The sequence below is a fragment of the Podarcis cretensis genome (assembly GCF_951804945.1).
Source record: "Podarcis cretensis genome assembly, chromosome: 5".
In the NCBI taxonomy this organism is placed as follows: Eukaryota; Metazoa; Chordata; class Lepidosauria; order Squamata; family Lacertidae; genus Podarcis; species Podarcis cretensis.
This window is the reverse complement of record NC_137174.1, coordinates 38,528,984-38,547,803: the sequence shown is the minus strand read 5'-3', so window position 1 is coordinate 38,547,803 and position 18,820 is coordinate 38,528,984. Positions and strand designations below refer to the sequence as shown.

General features: G+C 40.1%; 1 protein-coding gene across 8 annotated transcripts in view; it reads right to left on the bottom strand.

Moving 5' to 3' along the window:
- Positions 1-857: 857 nt before the first annotated feature.
- Positions 858-18,820, bottom strand: part of CPEB3 (cytoplasmic polyadenylation element binding protein 3) — a 79,496-nt gene continuing 61,533 nt past the window's right edge. For all 8 annotated transcript variants that reach the window (XM_079978615.1, XM_079978616.1, XM_079978611.1 and 5 more), the window contains 4 exons: positions 9,150-9,268; positions 6,523-6,637; positions 5,668-5,849; positions 858-3,560 (listed from right to left, as the gene is read on the bottom strand). In XM_079978615.1, the coding sequence (XP_079834741.1) occupies positions 3,333-3,560; positions 5,668-5,849; positions 6,523-6,637; positions 9,150-9,268 (644 nt within the window). In that variant the 3' untranslated portion in view covers positions 858-3,332. The remainder of the gene's footprint in view (positions 3,561-5,667; positions 5,850-6,522; positions 6,638-9,149; positions 9,269-18,820) is intronic.

Here is an 18,820-nt window from a genome sequence, read left to right as displayed (position 1 = left end):
TTATTCCAAGTAAAAATACAAAATAATATTAATGACATTGACCAGATATGAAAGTCTCTCCCAGAAACAACTATATTAATGGTTGAGAAAGCACTCCTTAAAGAAAATCTGAAATAAAAATGAAAAATATGTCAATGTTTAAATTTCTCTTAGCAAAAAATCTTTCTAAAAATAACAATGAAAATTTGTCTCAGTACAAAGGCTACATTACTATTGAAAAAATACCAGCATGAAGAAAAGGTACATATTTGACAGTAGAAAAATGATCTTAGTGAATCACAATGTCTAAAGTTTGCAATGAAAATAAATCTGCAATAAAGATTTATGCCTTTTTTCTTTTCTTTTTTCTTTTTTTTATACAAACAGTACAAACAGTATTGCACATAACAACAAATAGTCGAGGTTAAGTTGCCTTCAAAAAAAATCGACTAGTTCAAGTCTCACATCAAGAGAAGGCCACAAGAGGACCTGTTGTACCCAGGGACTTCTTAGTCAAGTTGCAGTTCAGAACACCTTATTTTAAAAAATAACTTCTTTTCTTGAAGGACCCTCTCATAATAATATAACATATTAACAACTTAGGGGGCACATTCATTTACAAAACAAAAAGGGACCATGTTATAATTTAATAAACTAAAAAAGTATCTTTAAAAAAATACAAACAGAAGAACTCTCACAATTCTGGTCAGTCGTGCATAATTGCTTGATTATAAATATACAAATTAAGGGGAAAATATTTTTTCACCTTCTATTCACAACTTCCAGCACCAAATGCAGGTTTTTTTACACCTTTCGTTGCTGTGTTTTTGTTTTCTTGTTATTACTTATATAACTTCCAGCATCTCTTTTTCTCGCTCTTTCCCTCCTTTCTTTCCGGGGTGTTTGTACAATGAGAGAGGGATATTTCTTCAAAACTGTGTATTATTGTTTCACATAATTAGGTAGACTTCTGTAGATTAGCTATGATCTTCAATATTACAGTTATAAAGCTCTAACTTCTTCATTTTCAAAAACGCAAATAAGCATGAAAAAAATAAAGTTACCCATCTGTTAAATCATTTCCTCGCAGAATTAAATTAATATATATTTTTTTCTGAATAAACTTACTTAGAAAATATTTTCTTTCCTATATTTCAAAATTGAGGTATTGCAAAAGATCATGTCAGTCAGAAAGCATGCCTTTTTCTTTTAAAAAAGAATAATCTGCCAACTATTGAAAACTGTCTAGATACAAAAAGTAGTGCATAACAAATCTTGTATAGATGAAAAGAAAAGAAAACCCCAAACAGAAGAGAAAAGACAGCTGGGCTGGATAAAGCAATATCACAAAAATGCCCAGAAGAAAACGTGAAGGGATACTAAGAATGGTTTTGTTTTGTTTTTAAACCAGTAAAAAACTATTTTTCTAAACACAAAGTTTCTTTCAGAGCCAGTAATTGCAACTAAACATTGAAAGAAAAACGTACAAAGTTAGACATTAACAAGGCCATCACAACACACAAAATCCGTAACATTTAAATCTACTATGCGGTGCCAGATCCAGTCAGACTGTCCCCAGAACTCCCGGGGGGTGGGGTGGAAAAGGGAACTCACAAAAAATGCAGAAGAATAGTGTACACGTCCTCACTTTCTTATAGTTCGCACACTAATGTGTGCTTATGTGTTTGTCTTGCACGCCCAGAATACATGCTAAAAAAATGTCCACTGTTATAAAGTAGATCTCAAATATATTCAAGCTTCACAGGATACATCCAGGGTTCAAGAAATTAAATGTCACACCCAGAGAGTAGACATCTTGCAAGTTAACTTTTGTATGCAGACATTTCTTTAGCACCACTTCCCCCCACCTTTCATAAAATGTGCCTAGTTTATCAGCCTATTAGTGAAGTTAGTAGTGTACATACGCTGCCATGAGCTCTTTGGTTTTCTGGACAAGGGCTGCAGCTACATAAATGGTGCAAGCATTTATGAGATTGGAATTAAAGAGCTCATAATTCATTTTGTGAGTGTGCATATGTATCCGTATCTTTCAGAAGTGATTGAACGTTAGATATAGAGGCTTAAACAGTTAAGTTTGATCACAGTACTAGACATAATCACTTTTACTATATAAAATAAATTGCACAATATATAACAGAGCACCGCAAAGTACTTCGTCTATCATTCAGAAATTTGTTTTGAGGATATTCTACATCTAGTTTTTTTTAAAAAATATTTGTTGTAATATAGGTCATACTGCAAAGGGCTGATCCTAATTTTAGAAGCATTTACATTTACTGAGGCATGCCTTCCTCCAGTCAGTAATTTGTGTCTGGTGTGCTAAGTCTGTGTGTGGGTTTTGTTTTGTTTTTAATAACAAGTACTTTGTAGTCTATATAAATCCTTAATTGGTGCATTGTGGGCAGATTTTCATATGAGACATATAAAAAAAAATTATTGCATGCAGCAACCTGATTTAAGTAAACATGCAGTCAAAACTATTGACCTTCCTTGGAAGCTATACAGATCTCCTTTCAGCAGCCATCACGGTTTTAAATCATATAATCATCTTTTAAACTGATAGATACCCTAGCTTGAATAGAGTATTGTGGTATTAGTAATACCATCTTAATAGCAGCAAAAGCTATTGCAGCATACATTTACATAACACTAAAAGACCTAACCAAATAGGAAACCCTCAGCAAAACAAAAAGGGGTGGGGGTGGAGAAAATGTGATCCAGCTTATGAGGTATAAACCTTATCAGTAAAAATGGAGAGCAACTAAAGGCTTTTCAGGGTTATTCCTATTCTAAATGACCCAAACTAATGATTGCTGAATATCCATTTTAAGTTTTTGCTACATCTGCCACCTACCTACTTGTGAGTGTTACCTTTGGTAAGTCATCTGCTAGGGGCAAGTCTATAAGTTTCTGAAAATAAGTGCATGCTCCAGTTTTAAAATAAAATTATAATTTTAAAAGTCTTTCTCACATACACACCAACTCAGTAAAGGCTGATGAGAATGGCAGTCTACTTATTGTCAGACATGACAAGTCTCGTGTAAGAAATTAAGGTACCAAGCAGATGTTTGTGTGAATCAAAGTGCAAAATCAGTATAGTTACACTCTGCTAGGCTTGTATTATACTGGACACAGAGTTCAGTAATGTGACTGTAAATAATCATAATCATTATCATAATAATAGTAATCGTAATAAAAAGACCCATCTCTTCATTAAAGTAAAGGATGAATGCACAGATTTCCAGAACACTAAAGCCCTGAGGCAGCACTCTCTTCTCCCTTCAATTTCTTCAGTTCCAGTACTTCTTTGCTGCTGGATTTAGGCCCAGACTTCAGCTCCAACGGAACGGAACGTGGCGTGGCCGATCCCCCCCTTCCTTCACGAGTGGTTTGTGGAACTCTCGCCCAGCACGAGAGTGAATGCTGGCCCAACAGTATTCGCAGTAATACTGCAAGCAGGTAACATTGGCACAGAAAAATGGAGCAAATTTTCCACCACAGCGAGTGCCCTGGCATTCATCACACATCTGATCATCAAGCACATATGGCTTCACTTCCACCTACAGAAGGGGAGGAGAAACACAAAATAACTCAAAATATAAAGAAGGCTCTGTGAATTCATCTCATTCATCTGAATGCAGGACAAACCTGTATAGTGTATAAACTTGCCAGAATAGCCAGTAACAACACACTCTAGTTAGCTTTTCAGTATCAGAGACAATGTGGTGCTTCTGGCTGCTACAATTTGTCACATCACAGAAGTGCATGGGTTTAGAAAGTGATCTGTCAGAGCTCCCACCATTGTACATTACCATCATGGGTGTCCACAGGAGTTTTTCTGGGGTGGGGGCAAAGTAAACTTAAAGATGGGAATCAGGACTAGAGGGGGGACAACTGCCACCTCCACATGGACACCCATATTGCAAGACAAGCCTCAGGCAAGAGCAGCAAGAATGTGTCCTCGTTTCATTACTATTAACTTAATCTTCCAGGTTAATAGTATCAAAATTCTCAGTTCCAATTTTAGATAGAGCAAGTCTACCCAGAAACCTTACGAAAACTAACCCTCGTTATTTCCTGGCTAAAGCTCTCCCATAGCGTTTGGAGAACTGCACCGAACATGAGAGAAGTTTGGGGAGGAAAACTGTGGGAGGAGGAAGGAAATAGAAGTCACTGACAATGTCAGTCATCAGCGACCTAGGGAATCTGCTATGCTTCAAAGCATTTGCTGGAACGTCCATTTGCATCATTACGTAACCCATGAATGAGCCTTCATATATCAGCATAAAAGTCTAATGTTTTCAAAATCTGCTCTTTTAAATCCTTTTGACGTATTAATAGCACCCCACTCCTATTACAATAGCAAATGTTTATATATTTATATATTTATAAATGTGTATATATTAAGATCAAGTTTAAAGTACTAGACAGTACTACTGACCTAAACATAGAGCTTCAAGCCCAATAAAACAACCACATTAAAACATTAACTTGTCATGATCACTGGAAAAAGTGATCAGAGTAGAAAAAGCCTTGTCTTTCTTGTCCTGTCCCATTTTTCTTTTCATAACATTAGATGCTATTGCCAAAATAAGTCTTTAATGCTTCAGTGTCAAGGTAATTATATTCTGAGCTCAGCATTTGAGCCAAAGCGACAGCATGACTCAGGATTAACACTGATGGTTCCAGTCATGCAAGAATTAATGGCTTTATAGATTAAGCCCTATCAGATTTATCACACTTAAAAATTATACATCTGTAAGGATATGAGTCAGCCAAAGTTAAGCATACTTATATCTTTCTTGTTTCAATGGAACATGCTTACATACTTCTCATTAAAATCTATGTGGGGTTTTTTTTCCTAAGTAAAGTCTAGAGAGTTTGCTCTCTCCTGGGTGGGGTGACAGTGCCATTTGGATATTCAATTAGAGCTTTACAAATATATAATCTTTGGATTTTTTTCACATTCCCTATTTTATTTCATAAAAAATACATTTCTATGTAAATAAGGTCAAGCCCGTACAAAAATACGTTTGCCATTTTCACAACAATTTTTGTTAAAATCATACCAACAGCAGCAGTTTTTGCTGTGGGATGAATTAAGACTATGAAGGAAATCAATTTCAAAGGAAATGGTATTGTTGCTTTGACCTCACATATTTTTGAATTTCTGCTATTCTTCCACCTTCCCATATTTAACCACAGTACTTTTGCCCAACTACTGTCTAGTGTATTTTCCAGCCCAAGTGTTATATCCAAAAGTATATTAAAGAAAAAAGGAAATTGTACTATGTCTTATGAAGACAATATTGATTTTGCACACTGTTATTGAAACCCATTTGAGATTGGAAAGAATTTACATTTTAAAATCTAGCAAACACTGAATTTTGGCCATTAAAACAGACTTCAAGTGATCAATCACAAACTCATGGGAGGGTTCGTAGCACTGCTGCGGAGGTCATGCATTACATGAATAAGGTTCCTTGGTATTTCCAGTTAAAAGATCTCCTCGAGTAGGACTTGAAAAGGCCACAGCCCAAGATTCTTGAGAGCAAATTTTAGTCGGAGGAGACAGTGGTGGATAAGATGGGCAAATGATTTGAGCCCACTTAAGATGCCTGCACAATATGTCAGCCATGTCAATCAGTCATATGGCATTTTGCTTACCCGTTTATCAATGTCATTGTGTTGGAGCTGGACAAAGCGAGCACTTATAGCAGCAATATAGCTCTGCTGATTGGAGAAAGCCACTCTACCAGCACCTTTTGGGTATTTCAGCTCTGGGTCCGTATCAATGCCAGCATAGCAGACTCCTCCATACAAACGATCCATAATCATTGCTAGTTCAACTGTAAAAGAATATTACACTATAAAAGACCTATACATTCATTCAACTTCCAGTAGCTAATTTGTGACTTCTTGTTGTTTAGTTGTTTAGTCGTGTCCGACTCTTGGTGACCCCATGGACCAGAGCATGCCAGGCACTCCTGTTTTCCAATGCCTCCCACAAATTTGTGACTAGTCTATATATATAAAACACCCAAAATTCTTGATAGTTATAGCCCCAAGTAATCTAAAACAGGAAATGGAAATGATTGACCGTATAAAAGACAAAACTCCTAAAAAAGCAAACAAAGCCAAATGCAACAGAAAACAAACTTTATAAACCAAGACAAACAGAATACCAGAAATGTAAACAAGTTCTTATCAGTTACCTATCTATGACAGTCAACTGATTACGCTTTTAAAATGAATTGTTTTATATTTCACTGTTTAAAATGCAGAGCAGTCTGTATCTCAATGCAAGTGGTTTTTGAAGAAACATTTAATGAAGATAGTTCTTTAGACTGACATAATACTGTATAATATGTAGTTTGTTCCTTAATCTTGCTGCTTAAGGGGGGAAAAACCACATTGAAGTCCTTGCCAATTTGAAATATAATGAAAAGCTCTAGAGACTATTACTGCATCATTCCGTTTCGTTGGTCATGGTTTTGGTAACCATTAAACATATTCACTCACCAGCTCTGAGGGGTCGTGGGACTCCTCCAACAAAAATAGTTTTTCTGGGGTCTAAAGGTTGAGAGCCATCCATTACAAAGTCACTGTCACTTAAGTTCCAAGGTCGAATTTGCACCTGAAAAAGCCAAAAGATTAGCTTCATTTTAAATTTCTATTTTGAAAGCAACAGAAGTCAAGGGACAACTTTTAATCCTTTCCCATTTCTAATAGCAGTATAACCAAAGTTAATTCCATATAAATACAAACCAATGAAGATGGGATGTACTAGAATTTATCAGAACAGATATGCTGCACTGAAGCACCATCATAAAAGCATCAACTTATGCAGCTATGCAAAAGAATGCAGTATCTCCTTGGTGCTCACTACCACCAATGCTGTATCTCCTTGGTGCTCACTACCACCTTTGTCTACCAAACTGGCCTGTTAATTTTGCAGGTAAGTAAACATTCATTAGGATCCCCAAATACATCATCCAGATTTCAAATATGTTCAGATATTCCCAAACGCTGGTTGTCTTACATGTTACAGCTAAACTGACCAAAAATAAAATAAAACACATGGTATCCAGTCAACTCTTGGGTTCCATCCAGGAGTAGCAAATCATGCTAATTTGATTTACCAGCAAAAAGCGTTGTGTAAACTTAAAATCAGGCTGTTCATCACTAAATGGAACATGGTTAGGGATTAGTAAACCAGGGAGCAGCACATACAGAGCTTCTTGCAGAAATAAAATATAAGAACAAGATATGTACATGTTATTTTAACAATGTTGCCTAAGAAGATACTTGCTTCGTATATAAAAATCTAGTCTGCTCACTCATATCTCTTATAAACTTAATAAAAGGAAACCATTTCATGCAAAAAGTCTGTTGTATTTCTTCCATAATGAGTATAAATTCAGTTAAATGCCACATATACAGTGTCTGAATTTAATATTAATTATGGTAATTTGCTATTTTATTTACTGTCTCTAGAAATATTGAGCAATATTTTTTCACATAAATCTACAGCATTTCCTCCTATTTGCTACTTTTAATACAGAATTACACAGTAGAATACAGGCCAAGATTCATTTAATAAGCATTTCATACATTCTGAAAACTGAAGAAAAGGTGGTTGGTAGTTAATTCCCTTGCTTAGGCTAAGAGGATTGCCCAAACCGAAAGCATTTACGCTGTCCATTTAAGAAGCCAGATGGCTGAATTTGGGACAAAGTCTTTGAATTGTTTTGAACCAAGCAATCAACAAAAAAATCATTTTCATAAGCCTTACAAAGCCATGTGAACTTGGAGAAGGTGTTTATAATATCTGAATTTGTCACATCTATGCATTTTTTATCGAGTCAGAATTTTAAAATATTCTAATACTGGTTTGTTTTGTTTTAAAATTCTCTGCTGAGAGCACCCTCATCACCACATCTTCATTCATGCCAAAGCCAAGTTCCCCTGAAGACCTTCTACTCATACAACCCTTACCCCGTTTTAAAAGGAGGGAAATAGGGCAAGTTAGTTTCTCCTCAGAATCAAACATTGATCCCTAGTTCGTATTTTACTTCTCCCATTTAGCTACAGTGACGGGGCTGCTCCACATCAGTTCGTGAATAGCGGCAAATACACCTGAGAGAATTTTGGAATAATTCCCAATTTGCATACTAGGTAATTAACATCGATCTGGTTCAGACACAGTTTTGCATTATACAAATGAAACTCAGGCTTATGTACACCTTTCACTTCTTTTTTCAATTAACCGTGGTTCATCATTAGGTCCAAACCTGAAACTGAACTATAATTTTGCGAAACAAATCAAGATCATAAGTAGTTTTAATTGAACTATGGTTTAGGCAAACAAGACAAGTCAGTTTGTCCAGGTTGATACAAATAACCATGGCTTTTTAAAAATGGAAGCAAAAGTCTCACTGTGGTCATACTTATGGGGGTGGCAGCAGGAGCAGACACAAACCAAAAGCCTGTTCACTAATGTTAGACTATATATTAAGACTGAATGAGGCTATTAAGAAGAAAAATCAGCTCGTTTGTTTTACCTATACACTGCCTTACGCCACGACATATCATTCACTTGTGATATTTTACTTCAATGCAGTACAGCTAGACTGCCTTCAACTATACAGAATTTAGTACTGTTATGTCTGCAGCAATGGAACTTAAGCAAAATAAGGTTAATCGTTATTTGCAAGCTGAAACATCCCATACACAAACTGACTCGCAACCCAGTTGAAAGAGCCATATACTCTTGCACATAATTTCGTTTACATTGGAGTATCTACATTTCAAATGAAAGGAGCTAACCAGCACATGGAAAGGGATGCACATAAAGAGTACATTAACACGCGTGATAAAGCTGCTTTGTGTGCTCACTAGAGCTCTCATACATGGATCAGTTTGTTGGACCAGGGCATTAATCTATTATATAATCTCAAAGGAAAGACTTTTGAATGCTAAATTGTTCTGACATTTACTGAAGTTTAACATGGTCAATATATGCTAAAGCAATATGCCAGTATAGCAGTCAAAATAACAGGACAGAGACAGCCATTTTTGCACAACAGTAGTTGACTTTCAGCTATATATATATATATTTTAAAAAGGTAGCATGTTGATTTACTTACTGGTTTGTCCTTGATAGTGGGACTTGATACACATAGATAAAGTTTCCCATCCTCTTCCAGACAGGCATCTATTAGAGCTTGCACAGAGCTTTCTTCCTGGAATAGCAGAAAGGCGTAACCTTGGAAGAGAACAAAATTACAAAACAGGAATAGAGTCAGAAAATATAAATTGTGGGGAAGCAATACATTTAGATACACAAATATTAAAATTAAAACATGGCATGGATTCTGTATGACAGATGTATCGTGGACACAGTTGATTCAAAGCACAATGTTGTTGTGGAAACAGGGCATATAAAAACATTCCAGACCCGAACAGGGTCAATTGTTTTGTTTACACCCAACCTCCTAAGGCATTATTTGCATGAAGGCTTAGGATGGGGTTTAATGATTGCTGTACTTGTATAAATTCACAAGCAGAAATGTTATGTTGGGGCATAAGTAAAGTGGGCCTAATAACTGTAGAAAGAAATGGTGTGTGTGTGTGTGCGCACACACACACACACAGCAGATGCCCCTGCTCATTTTACTGGCCATCACCCTTCCACCACCCCTCTTGCTCAACTGCCACAGGCCCCACGCACTCGCCCATGCTACTGCACCTCTCCTCCCGCTCAACCCACTCGCTGCAGCACAACCAGCTTACTTGCCCACTCTGCCCTCCACTCGTTTACTCTCCCCACCATCTGCGAGTCTCCAAGGCTTCCCTCACCCTGGAGCATGCACCGGTTGTCACCAGCATCACAATGGACTAGCATAAATACAGTACAGGGGTACCCCGGGTTAAGTACTTAATTCGTTCCGGAGGTCCGTACTTAACCTGAAACTGTTCTTAACCTGAAGCACCACTTTAGCTAATGGGGCCTCCTGCTGCTGCCGCGCCGCCAGAACACAATTTCTGTTCTCATCCTGAAGCAAAGTTCTTAACCTGAAGCACTATTTCTGGGGTAGCGGAGTCTGTAACCTGAAGTGTATGTAACCTGAAGTGTATGTAACCTGAGGTACCACTGTATAGATGTAGAGTGTGTGCGTGCAGGGTGTTGAACTGTTGCGCCACACCACTTTACCTCCTCTGCAACAGCAGAAAAGTCAGTAGCAAGAAGGGCTGGCTTGGTGTTAAAGTAACTCTTAAGTTGTGTGCGCCAAAGCACTTGTATATGCAGCTGATTCAGCATTTTGCACCCATACCCCCTGCAGTAAGTATTAAGAGTGACAGAAGACAGCAAGACACTTGCTGGTTTTCCTCCATTTGTATCTCACCATTAGATATGATCCTATGCAAACAATGAAATAGAACAGTTCATACCACTTCATAGGTAGAGGATCAGGCTAAAAGACAGACCACTCTCCATATATAAACAATAATTCTATGCTAAGCGAACATCTGAAAAGCCCTTCTTTTAAGTGTACCTATGAGATATTTTGGATCCATAGCTAAATATTAATATTTGAATTGACTCAAACAGATAAAGATAAATAAAAAAATAAGGTGTTTTTCTACTGGGAAATGGTAGATTGAATTTGCAAATTCAGGAAATCTTTCTAAACTGTTAACAGCTTATCAGCAATAGAACATATCGCTTATAGATATAAAATTTGGTCTGTGCACAGGCACTGTTCAGAAATGTTTTACATAGAATTTCCTATTCAAGACAGCTAATGCATTTGATCAGAATGGGGAGAACACATTTAAACTCTATGACCATAGCTATTCAGCAAAAATACATTTAAATTGCAGACATTTGACACTTTGCAAAGTGTGTTAAAACTGTTTTTCAAGCTTTATAATGTCACTGCAGTGGGTTACTCCCAATTCCACTGCTGTAAAATGATATTTATTGAGATGACATATAGGCCCCTCTTTATGAAAAACATGAGAAAAACATTTAGTATTTTATCCAAGCCATACCCAGAGTAAACCCACGGAAATCAGTGCATCTAAGTTAGTCCACATTTTTCAATTGGTCTACTCCAAATATAACTTACTTGAATACAGCCCTTAAGAAATGTAGGCAACTTTTTTTTAAAATTAGTTACAATTAGCATAAATGGTCATTGCTCTAGAGTTAGGCATATTTTTTATAACTTTATAATTGTATGCTTTGAACACTAATAAAATTGTACTTCAAAATCCAAGGATGAAATGAAAAGTCAAAGAAGCTGATTTAAGAATACGAACCCAGAGGTACTTAAAAAAAAATCTGCAGAGTTTCATTTAAAGTGTTGCTGTGCTGTGACTTGCTTTCCAAAAACATCAAAGGCATTAGCGCTAAAGAAATTGCAAAATAGAAGAGACTAATCTTACTTTAGCTACTGCAGAAGAGTGATATTGCATATTAGGCTATGAAGCTAGTTTCTTTAGGCAGTGGCAATGTACTGCAGTGCCAGCTGACTCATTCAACCAAGGAAATGGTGCATAAACATTTCAGATGAGGTAAAAAAAATAGTTTTACAGCTTGATTCCTATGTAGTGCCCTCCTGTCACAAAGCCACAGGAAAATTGCCAAATAAAAGACATTATTCCTTATTGCTATTGGACTTCTTCGTATTAAAGCTTTAAACTAATTTATGCAGCAGCAGCATCTCTGCATCACAAATATAGAAGCACACTGTAAAGAATGAAAGTTGATCTATAAAAGGACGAATCAACACGGAGAGAGCATAATTATTGCTAGGGATAAAGAAAATCTATTTTGCCTTAACACTCCATTGAAAACATGCAAGAAATTTGTGTCAACTGATCCATTTTCAATGAGCTTTGAAGAGCTGCCCCCAACACAACCGGAGTCAGGGTAAAAGAGTTTCCTGTCCAGGAGTGGCAGGATTGCTGACAAGTGTGCACTGGGGGAAGGAGGGCTGGAGTCTGACTCAGGAGAGGTGGTCAATGACATGTGCGGTACTGCACAGGCCAGGAGGCAAGAGCTGGAAGCAGGGGACTTTTCAGAGCTGGAGTGTGGAGCACAGGATGTGTTGGAACAAGAGGAGGAAAAGGCAGGTCAGATAAGTGATGGACTAGGTGCTTCCCCACCCTCTCCTGCACCACTGTCTCTCAGGAGGGGATTGAAAAGGGATTAGGAGAGGAAGCTTCCATGCAGCTGTAGCCTCTGTCATGCAGCCCATCAGGGAAGGTAGATAAACTGGTAGAGAGGGAGTGGTCTGCTGTTTTGACAGCTGCTCCATAGAGTGTGTAGGTATCCAGAGCTGTAGAAGCTGTAGAACAGGGGATTAACCTCTGATGCTCAGAAAAAGCCATTTACTACACCAGGAGACTGAGAAGTTGTCAGCTCCTGGGAACTCGGATGGGAGTCAGTGATTTAAGTGCCCAAAACCCAAATAAGAGCCCTAATGGCGTAGGGTCTGCAAAAGCCTTCCTTTCTCTAATTATCTCTGAGACAGTTATAATTTATCACTGAGAGGGGTTTTCTATCTGGAATACCCTTCACATAGGGATGGCGAGACCGTTCTCGCATCCCTAACACCTGAACCAGTGCCTATCCACAACCTTACAAGTTGTGACGATATGCTACACAGCAGGCGAAACCCAAATGGCAACAGCCAATCAGGGAAATTCCTGCCATGCCCCTGTCCCAACAACACATGACACACGATGGCATAGCAAGGTCAATCACAAAATGCCCTAAAAGTAATAATAATAATAATAATAATAATTTATTATTTATACCCCGCCCATCTGGCTGAGTTTCCCCAGCCACTCTGGGCGGCTCCCAATCAGTGTTAAAAACAGTACAGCATTACATATTAAAAACTTCCCTGAACAGGGCTGCCTTAAGATGTCTTCTGAATGTCAGGTAATTCTTTATCTCTTTGACATCTGATGGGAGGGCGTTCCACAGGGCGGGCGCCACTACCGAGAAGGCCCTCTGTCTGGTTCCCTGTAGCCTCACTTCTCGCAATGAGGGAACCGCCAGAAGGCCCTTGGCGCTGGATCTCAGTGTCCGGGCTGAACGATGGGGGTGGAGATGCTCCTTCAGGTATACAGGACCGAGGCCGTTTAGGGCTTTAAAGGTCAACACCAACACTTTGAATCGTGCTCGGAAACGTACTGGGAGCCAGTGCAGATCTCTCAGAACCGGTGTTATGTGGTCCCGGCGGCCACTCCCAGTCACCAGTCTAGCTGCCGCATTCTGGATTAATTGCAGTTTCCGGGTCACCTTCAAAGGTAGCCCCACGTAGAGCGCGTTGCAGTAGTCCAAGCGTGAGATAACCAGAGCATGCACCACTCTGGCGAGACAGTCCGCGGGGAGGTAGGGTCTTAGCCTGCGTACCAGGTGGAGCTGGTAGACAGCTGCCCTGGACACAGAGTTAACCTGCGCCTCCATGGACAGCTGTGAGTCCAAAATGACTCCCAGGCTGCGCACCTGGTCCTTCAGGGGCACAGTTACCCCATTCAGGACCAGGGAATCCTCCACACCTGCCCGCCTCCTGTCCCCCAAAAACAGTACTTCTGTCTTGTCAGGATTCAACCTCAATCTGTTAGCCGCCATCCAACCTCCAACCGCAGAGCTGGGTGTCATCTGCATACTGATGAACACCCAGTCCAAACCCCCTGATGATCTCTCCCAGCGGCTTCATATAGATGTTAAAAAGCATGGGGGAGAGGACGGAACCCTGAGGTACCCCACAAGTGAGGGCCCAAGGGTCTGAACACTCATCCCCCACCACCACTTTCTGAACACCGCCCAGGAGGAAGGAGCGAAACCACTGTATAACAGTGCCCCCAGCTCCCAGCCCCTCTAGACGGTCCAGAAGGATGTTATGGTCGATGGTGTCAAAGGCCGCTGAGAGATCCAGCAGAACTAGGAAACAGCTCTCACCTTTGTCCCTAGCCCGCCGGAGATCATCAACCAGCGCGACCAAGGCAGTTTCAGTCCCATGGTGAGGCCTGAATCCCGATTGGAAGGGATCCAAATGGTCCGTTTCCTCCAGGCGTGCTTGGAGTTGTTCAGCAACCACCCGCTCAATCACCTTGCCCAAGAATGGCAGATTTGAGACTGGGCGATAGTTGGCCAAATTGGCCGGGTCTAAAGATGTTTTTTTAAGAAGCGGTTTAATGACCGCCTCTTTCAGCGGGTCTGGGAAAGCTCCCTCACAGAGGGAAGCATTCACCACCCCGCAAAGCCCATCGCCCAGCCCTTCCCAGCTCGCTTTTATCAGCCAGGATGGGCAAGGATCAAGGAGACAGGTGGTCGGTTTCACTCTTCCAAGCAGCCTGTCCACATCCTCGGAGGTAACAGATTGGAATTGATCCCATATAACAGGACCAGACAGAACTCTAGCACTCTCCCGCCCTGGCCCTGCTCCCACTGTGGAGTCTACCTCCTTCTGAATCTGAGCGATTTTATCTGCAAAAAACTTTGCAAAAGCATTGCAGGAGATCTTGGGGTCCCTACCAGGCCCCGGTGGTACAGGTGGTTCCGATAAACTGCGAACCACCTGAAAAAGTCTCCTGCTGCTGTTTTCTGCAGATGCAATGGAGGTGGCGAAGAAGGCCCTCTTCGCCGTCGCCATTGCCACTTGGTAGGCTCGACGTTGAGCTCTAACCCGTGTCCGGTCTGATTCAGAATGAGTTTTCCGCCACCGGCGCTCTAGCCGTCTCAACGATTGTTTCATCACCCTCAGCTCCGGGGAAAACCACGGGGCTGTCCGGGCTCCATGCAATCGGAGAGGGCGCTTCGGAGCCAGACAGTCAATAGCCCTGGTTAACTCCGCATTCCAGCGGGCCACCAGGGAATCAGCTGAAAGGCCATCAACTTGGGATAAAGCATCCCCTACCACTCTCTGGAAGCCAATTGGATCCATTAAGTGGCGGGGGCGGACCATCCGAATCGGTCCCACCTCCCTGCGGAGGGGAAGGGTTGCGGAGAAGTCCAGTTGCACCAGGAAGTGATCTGACCATGGCACTTCTTTTGTTTCGCTTTTAGTTAATGTCAGATCACCAACATCCGTAGAGGTAAACACCAAGTCTAAGGCATGTCCGTGGCTATGAGTTGGGCCAGACTTATTCAGGGACAGCCCCATGGAGGCCATGCTTTCCACGAAGTCCCGAGCTGCCCCTTGTAAGGTCGTGTCGGCATGGATGTTAAAATCCCCCAGGACAACCAAGCTAGGTGTCTCCAGGAGCATATCCGCCACGACCTGAAGCAGCTCGGGCAGGGAATCCTTGGTGCAGCGGGGAGGTCGGTACACCAGTAGGAATCCTGTACTGCCCCTATTGCCCAACTTCCAGAACATGCACTCAGAAAACTGGGTCTTCCCAATAGGACGCCTGGTGCAGACTAATGACTTCCTAAAAATCACTGCAACCCCCCCTCCCCGCCCACATGACCTGGGTTGCTGTGCGTAAGAGAAATCTGGTGGGCAGGCAGCGGCAAGGACAGGCCCATCTGCCTCATCCAACCAGGTCTCTGTCACACATGCCAGGTCAAATCCTCCATCCACAATCAGGTCGTGGATGGCAGTGGTTTTATTCATCATTGACCTGGCATTGCACAGCAACACTTTCAGGTCATGTGGGTTTCCCTTGCTGATTACTGTATCCTTCCGGTCAGGACCAGACCTGGAGGCAGGGATAGTCCTCAAACAACGACTAAACCTGCCTCCTCGGTAATGACATGGTCTGGTCTTAGCATAACTCCTCCTCCTGCCCGTGATCACTGAGATCGGGTGTCCCAATACATCTCCCCCTGTGGAACCTGCCCCACCCAATCTATTGGCTGAGGCCCACTCCCAGGCAGCCATGACCCTTCCCCTTAAAAGGCAAAAAACAAACTATATAATAATTTAACACAATAATAATAATAATAAAACAAAACAGAACAAAACAAAACAAAACAAAGCAAGGAACAATAATGCTGACTCAGTGCTTATCCCACCCCAGGCAAAAATAAAATAATGAAATAATATAATATTATAAAAAACAACCACCACCATTTAAAGTGCTGCAAATTAAAAGCGATTAAAACATTTAAAACCATTTTGTCCATTGCTGCCTGTAGCTGCTTAGGCCTCTAAACTGTAGTGGTAGTGCAGGCCCCGCCCCCTAGGCCGGATGGAGTTGGCAGGAGAGGGAGCGGTCCTCCCAACACTCACGCAAGCAGCAGCAGCAGCAGTAGGGAGAGATGGGCGGGTGTTCCGAATGCACGAGCCGAAAGAGGAAGCTCTGGGTCACGTACATGGGTATATATGGTCCCTTGATCCGTTTAGACTGCGCCTCATTGGCCAGATTGAACCCAACATTGAGGGACCTACCAATCGGGTGTTGTGGCTGACCAATCTTACCCACCCACAACACAGGTGGTCAGTCTCCAGGTCTCACTGCAATATGTGCCCTCTTTTAGGGAGGACACAATTTATAGTAAGGTTTTGCAACTCTAAATTAATTGTTTAGTGGTCATGGTTAGCATCATTATTTGGGAAAAAATATGAAGTTTCAATACAAAACTTATTTTAAGTCAGTGCTTTAACTTAGCCATTTTTCTTGTTGATTTAAATCATTAATTTGAGTTGCCTTGATTTAAATCCAGTGCTTTTTTCTGGGGGGATGCAGGGGTACGTATACCCCTAAACATTTTGTGAATCTAAGTTCAGCCTCATTGAGGGGCAGTATTTCAATATTAGTAGGAAAATGAGAGTACCCCTAAACATTTTTTAAGGGGAAAAAACCTGCTTAAATCAGTGCACCCAGCATTACAAACAACTGTTATGGTTTGGTTATTCTTGGCAGGCCACTGCATCTTTTTACGTAGAAATATCAATGCACACATATTCATATTACTGTTTTGATTACATTTTTCTCCTTAGCTTTATAAGGCAGCTCTTCTTTCAAAAAAATCACATCAACTTTAAAGCATCAGACTAAACTGCTAGTACAGTCCATAACAATTTGCAACAAAATGTAGACTAGGGACATACTAAAAAGTTCAGGTGCTATATTCAATTTTAAAATGGTATTTGTCAAAGTCAAATGAATGAGCAAACAACAAGAAATATTTCAATGAGGCAAGGATGAACTGCGTTACATTTAAGATAGTATGTAGTCTTTCATAGACAAGACAAGAAACAAACCTAAAGTACGATTTAGATTTGGCACTTGGTAGCAATAGGTGGAATAACTTCCAGGTAAGAAAATTACATTTCTATTTCTGTGAATGAAATACAAACAACCACTTCAGAAACCAGTTTAGCATTAACATAGTAAAATGAAGTTTTAGTTTTGTATTCTAAAAGTGTAAAGAGATGACAGATAGAGCTATCATCCTATATATTATGCATGCACACATACACACTCATTGATATACATGAACATTCAGGATGAAGCTGAGGGGACAAATACAATCATCTACTTCATAAGTAACTGAAGTTGAGTTGTGTGGTTTTAAAGATCATATAATATGCAAATTGAAGGATACAGGCTTCTTCAAAACTCATTTTACCAATTCTGCATTTTTTTAAACAAAAAATTAAAACTCTGAAGCTTTTTGTCATCCAATCTGTTTATGATTTTTATTTAGACAGTGCCACTTGCATACCTGGCACATGAAGCAGGGAGAAAGGCGACAGCAGTAAAGAGGATTATGTTTCACAGCATGTGCATTTGAAGAGTTCAGCTGCAGGTTAGCCAGTGGGGAAACCCTGCAGCAATCACATTTATTGTGCCCATGCCTCTTAAGATAACATTAGGAAAGAGCTTTGGTTATCCTATTCCATGACTCTGCTTTCTTCTAACTGATCAATCCAAATCTTTACTAAAACATACCTGACCAAGCTCTTATTTTATCATGCACTTATGCAAGTTACTTTTATTGGCTGCTACCATTTTTGATGTTTTCTGTGCTTGCTATTTTAATGTACCCAATTATATTTTCAAATGTATTTTTATGTGATGAAGCATAGTGGCTAAGAGATTGAATTCTGTATCAGGGCACCCCTGCTTCAAATCTTGCTTCTGCTGTAAACTTCCTAACTGGCCTGAGGTAAGCAACCCTCTCTCATCAAACTTCTCCCCATCTACAATATGGGGGATAAGGACACTGATTTACCTTATATAACTGTTGTATATACGATTACAACAGAATAATGCATATAAAGCATTTTGAACACACTATAAGATGTTAAATAATACTATTAGGATTTTTACAGTATCTTCTATAGAGTCTCTTCTAGGAATAATTGTGAGAAACAAATTTTAAGTAATAGAACAGGCATTTCATAACTTAATAGGAAGCTTATGCACAAAATATTCAGAATTATCTCCATAACCACAAAATTCACTTTACTCAATTGTTTGCAACTAAATACTTTAATTTGAACAATTGCATCAACTAAGTTATACCTTTTATTAACTCTATAACCATATTTTTCTGTGTATGATGATGTTTTTTTGCTTAAAAAATAGTCAAAAATTGGGTGGGTGTCTTATACATGGGTGGTGAATGCACAGGGGTTCGAGTTTGAGTTTTGGTGTGGGCGGCCCAAGTTTGAGTTTGGTCTCTGGCCCAATTTCTTATTTTTGGGATTAAAAAAAAGGGGGTCATCTTATATATGGGGGCGCCTTATACACAGAAAAATACGGTACTTTGCCATTTGCCCTGGACATACTGCACTGTAATCCTTAGCAATATACAATACGCTCCAAGAATCTTCAAAACAAC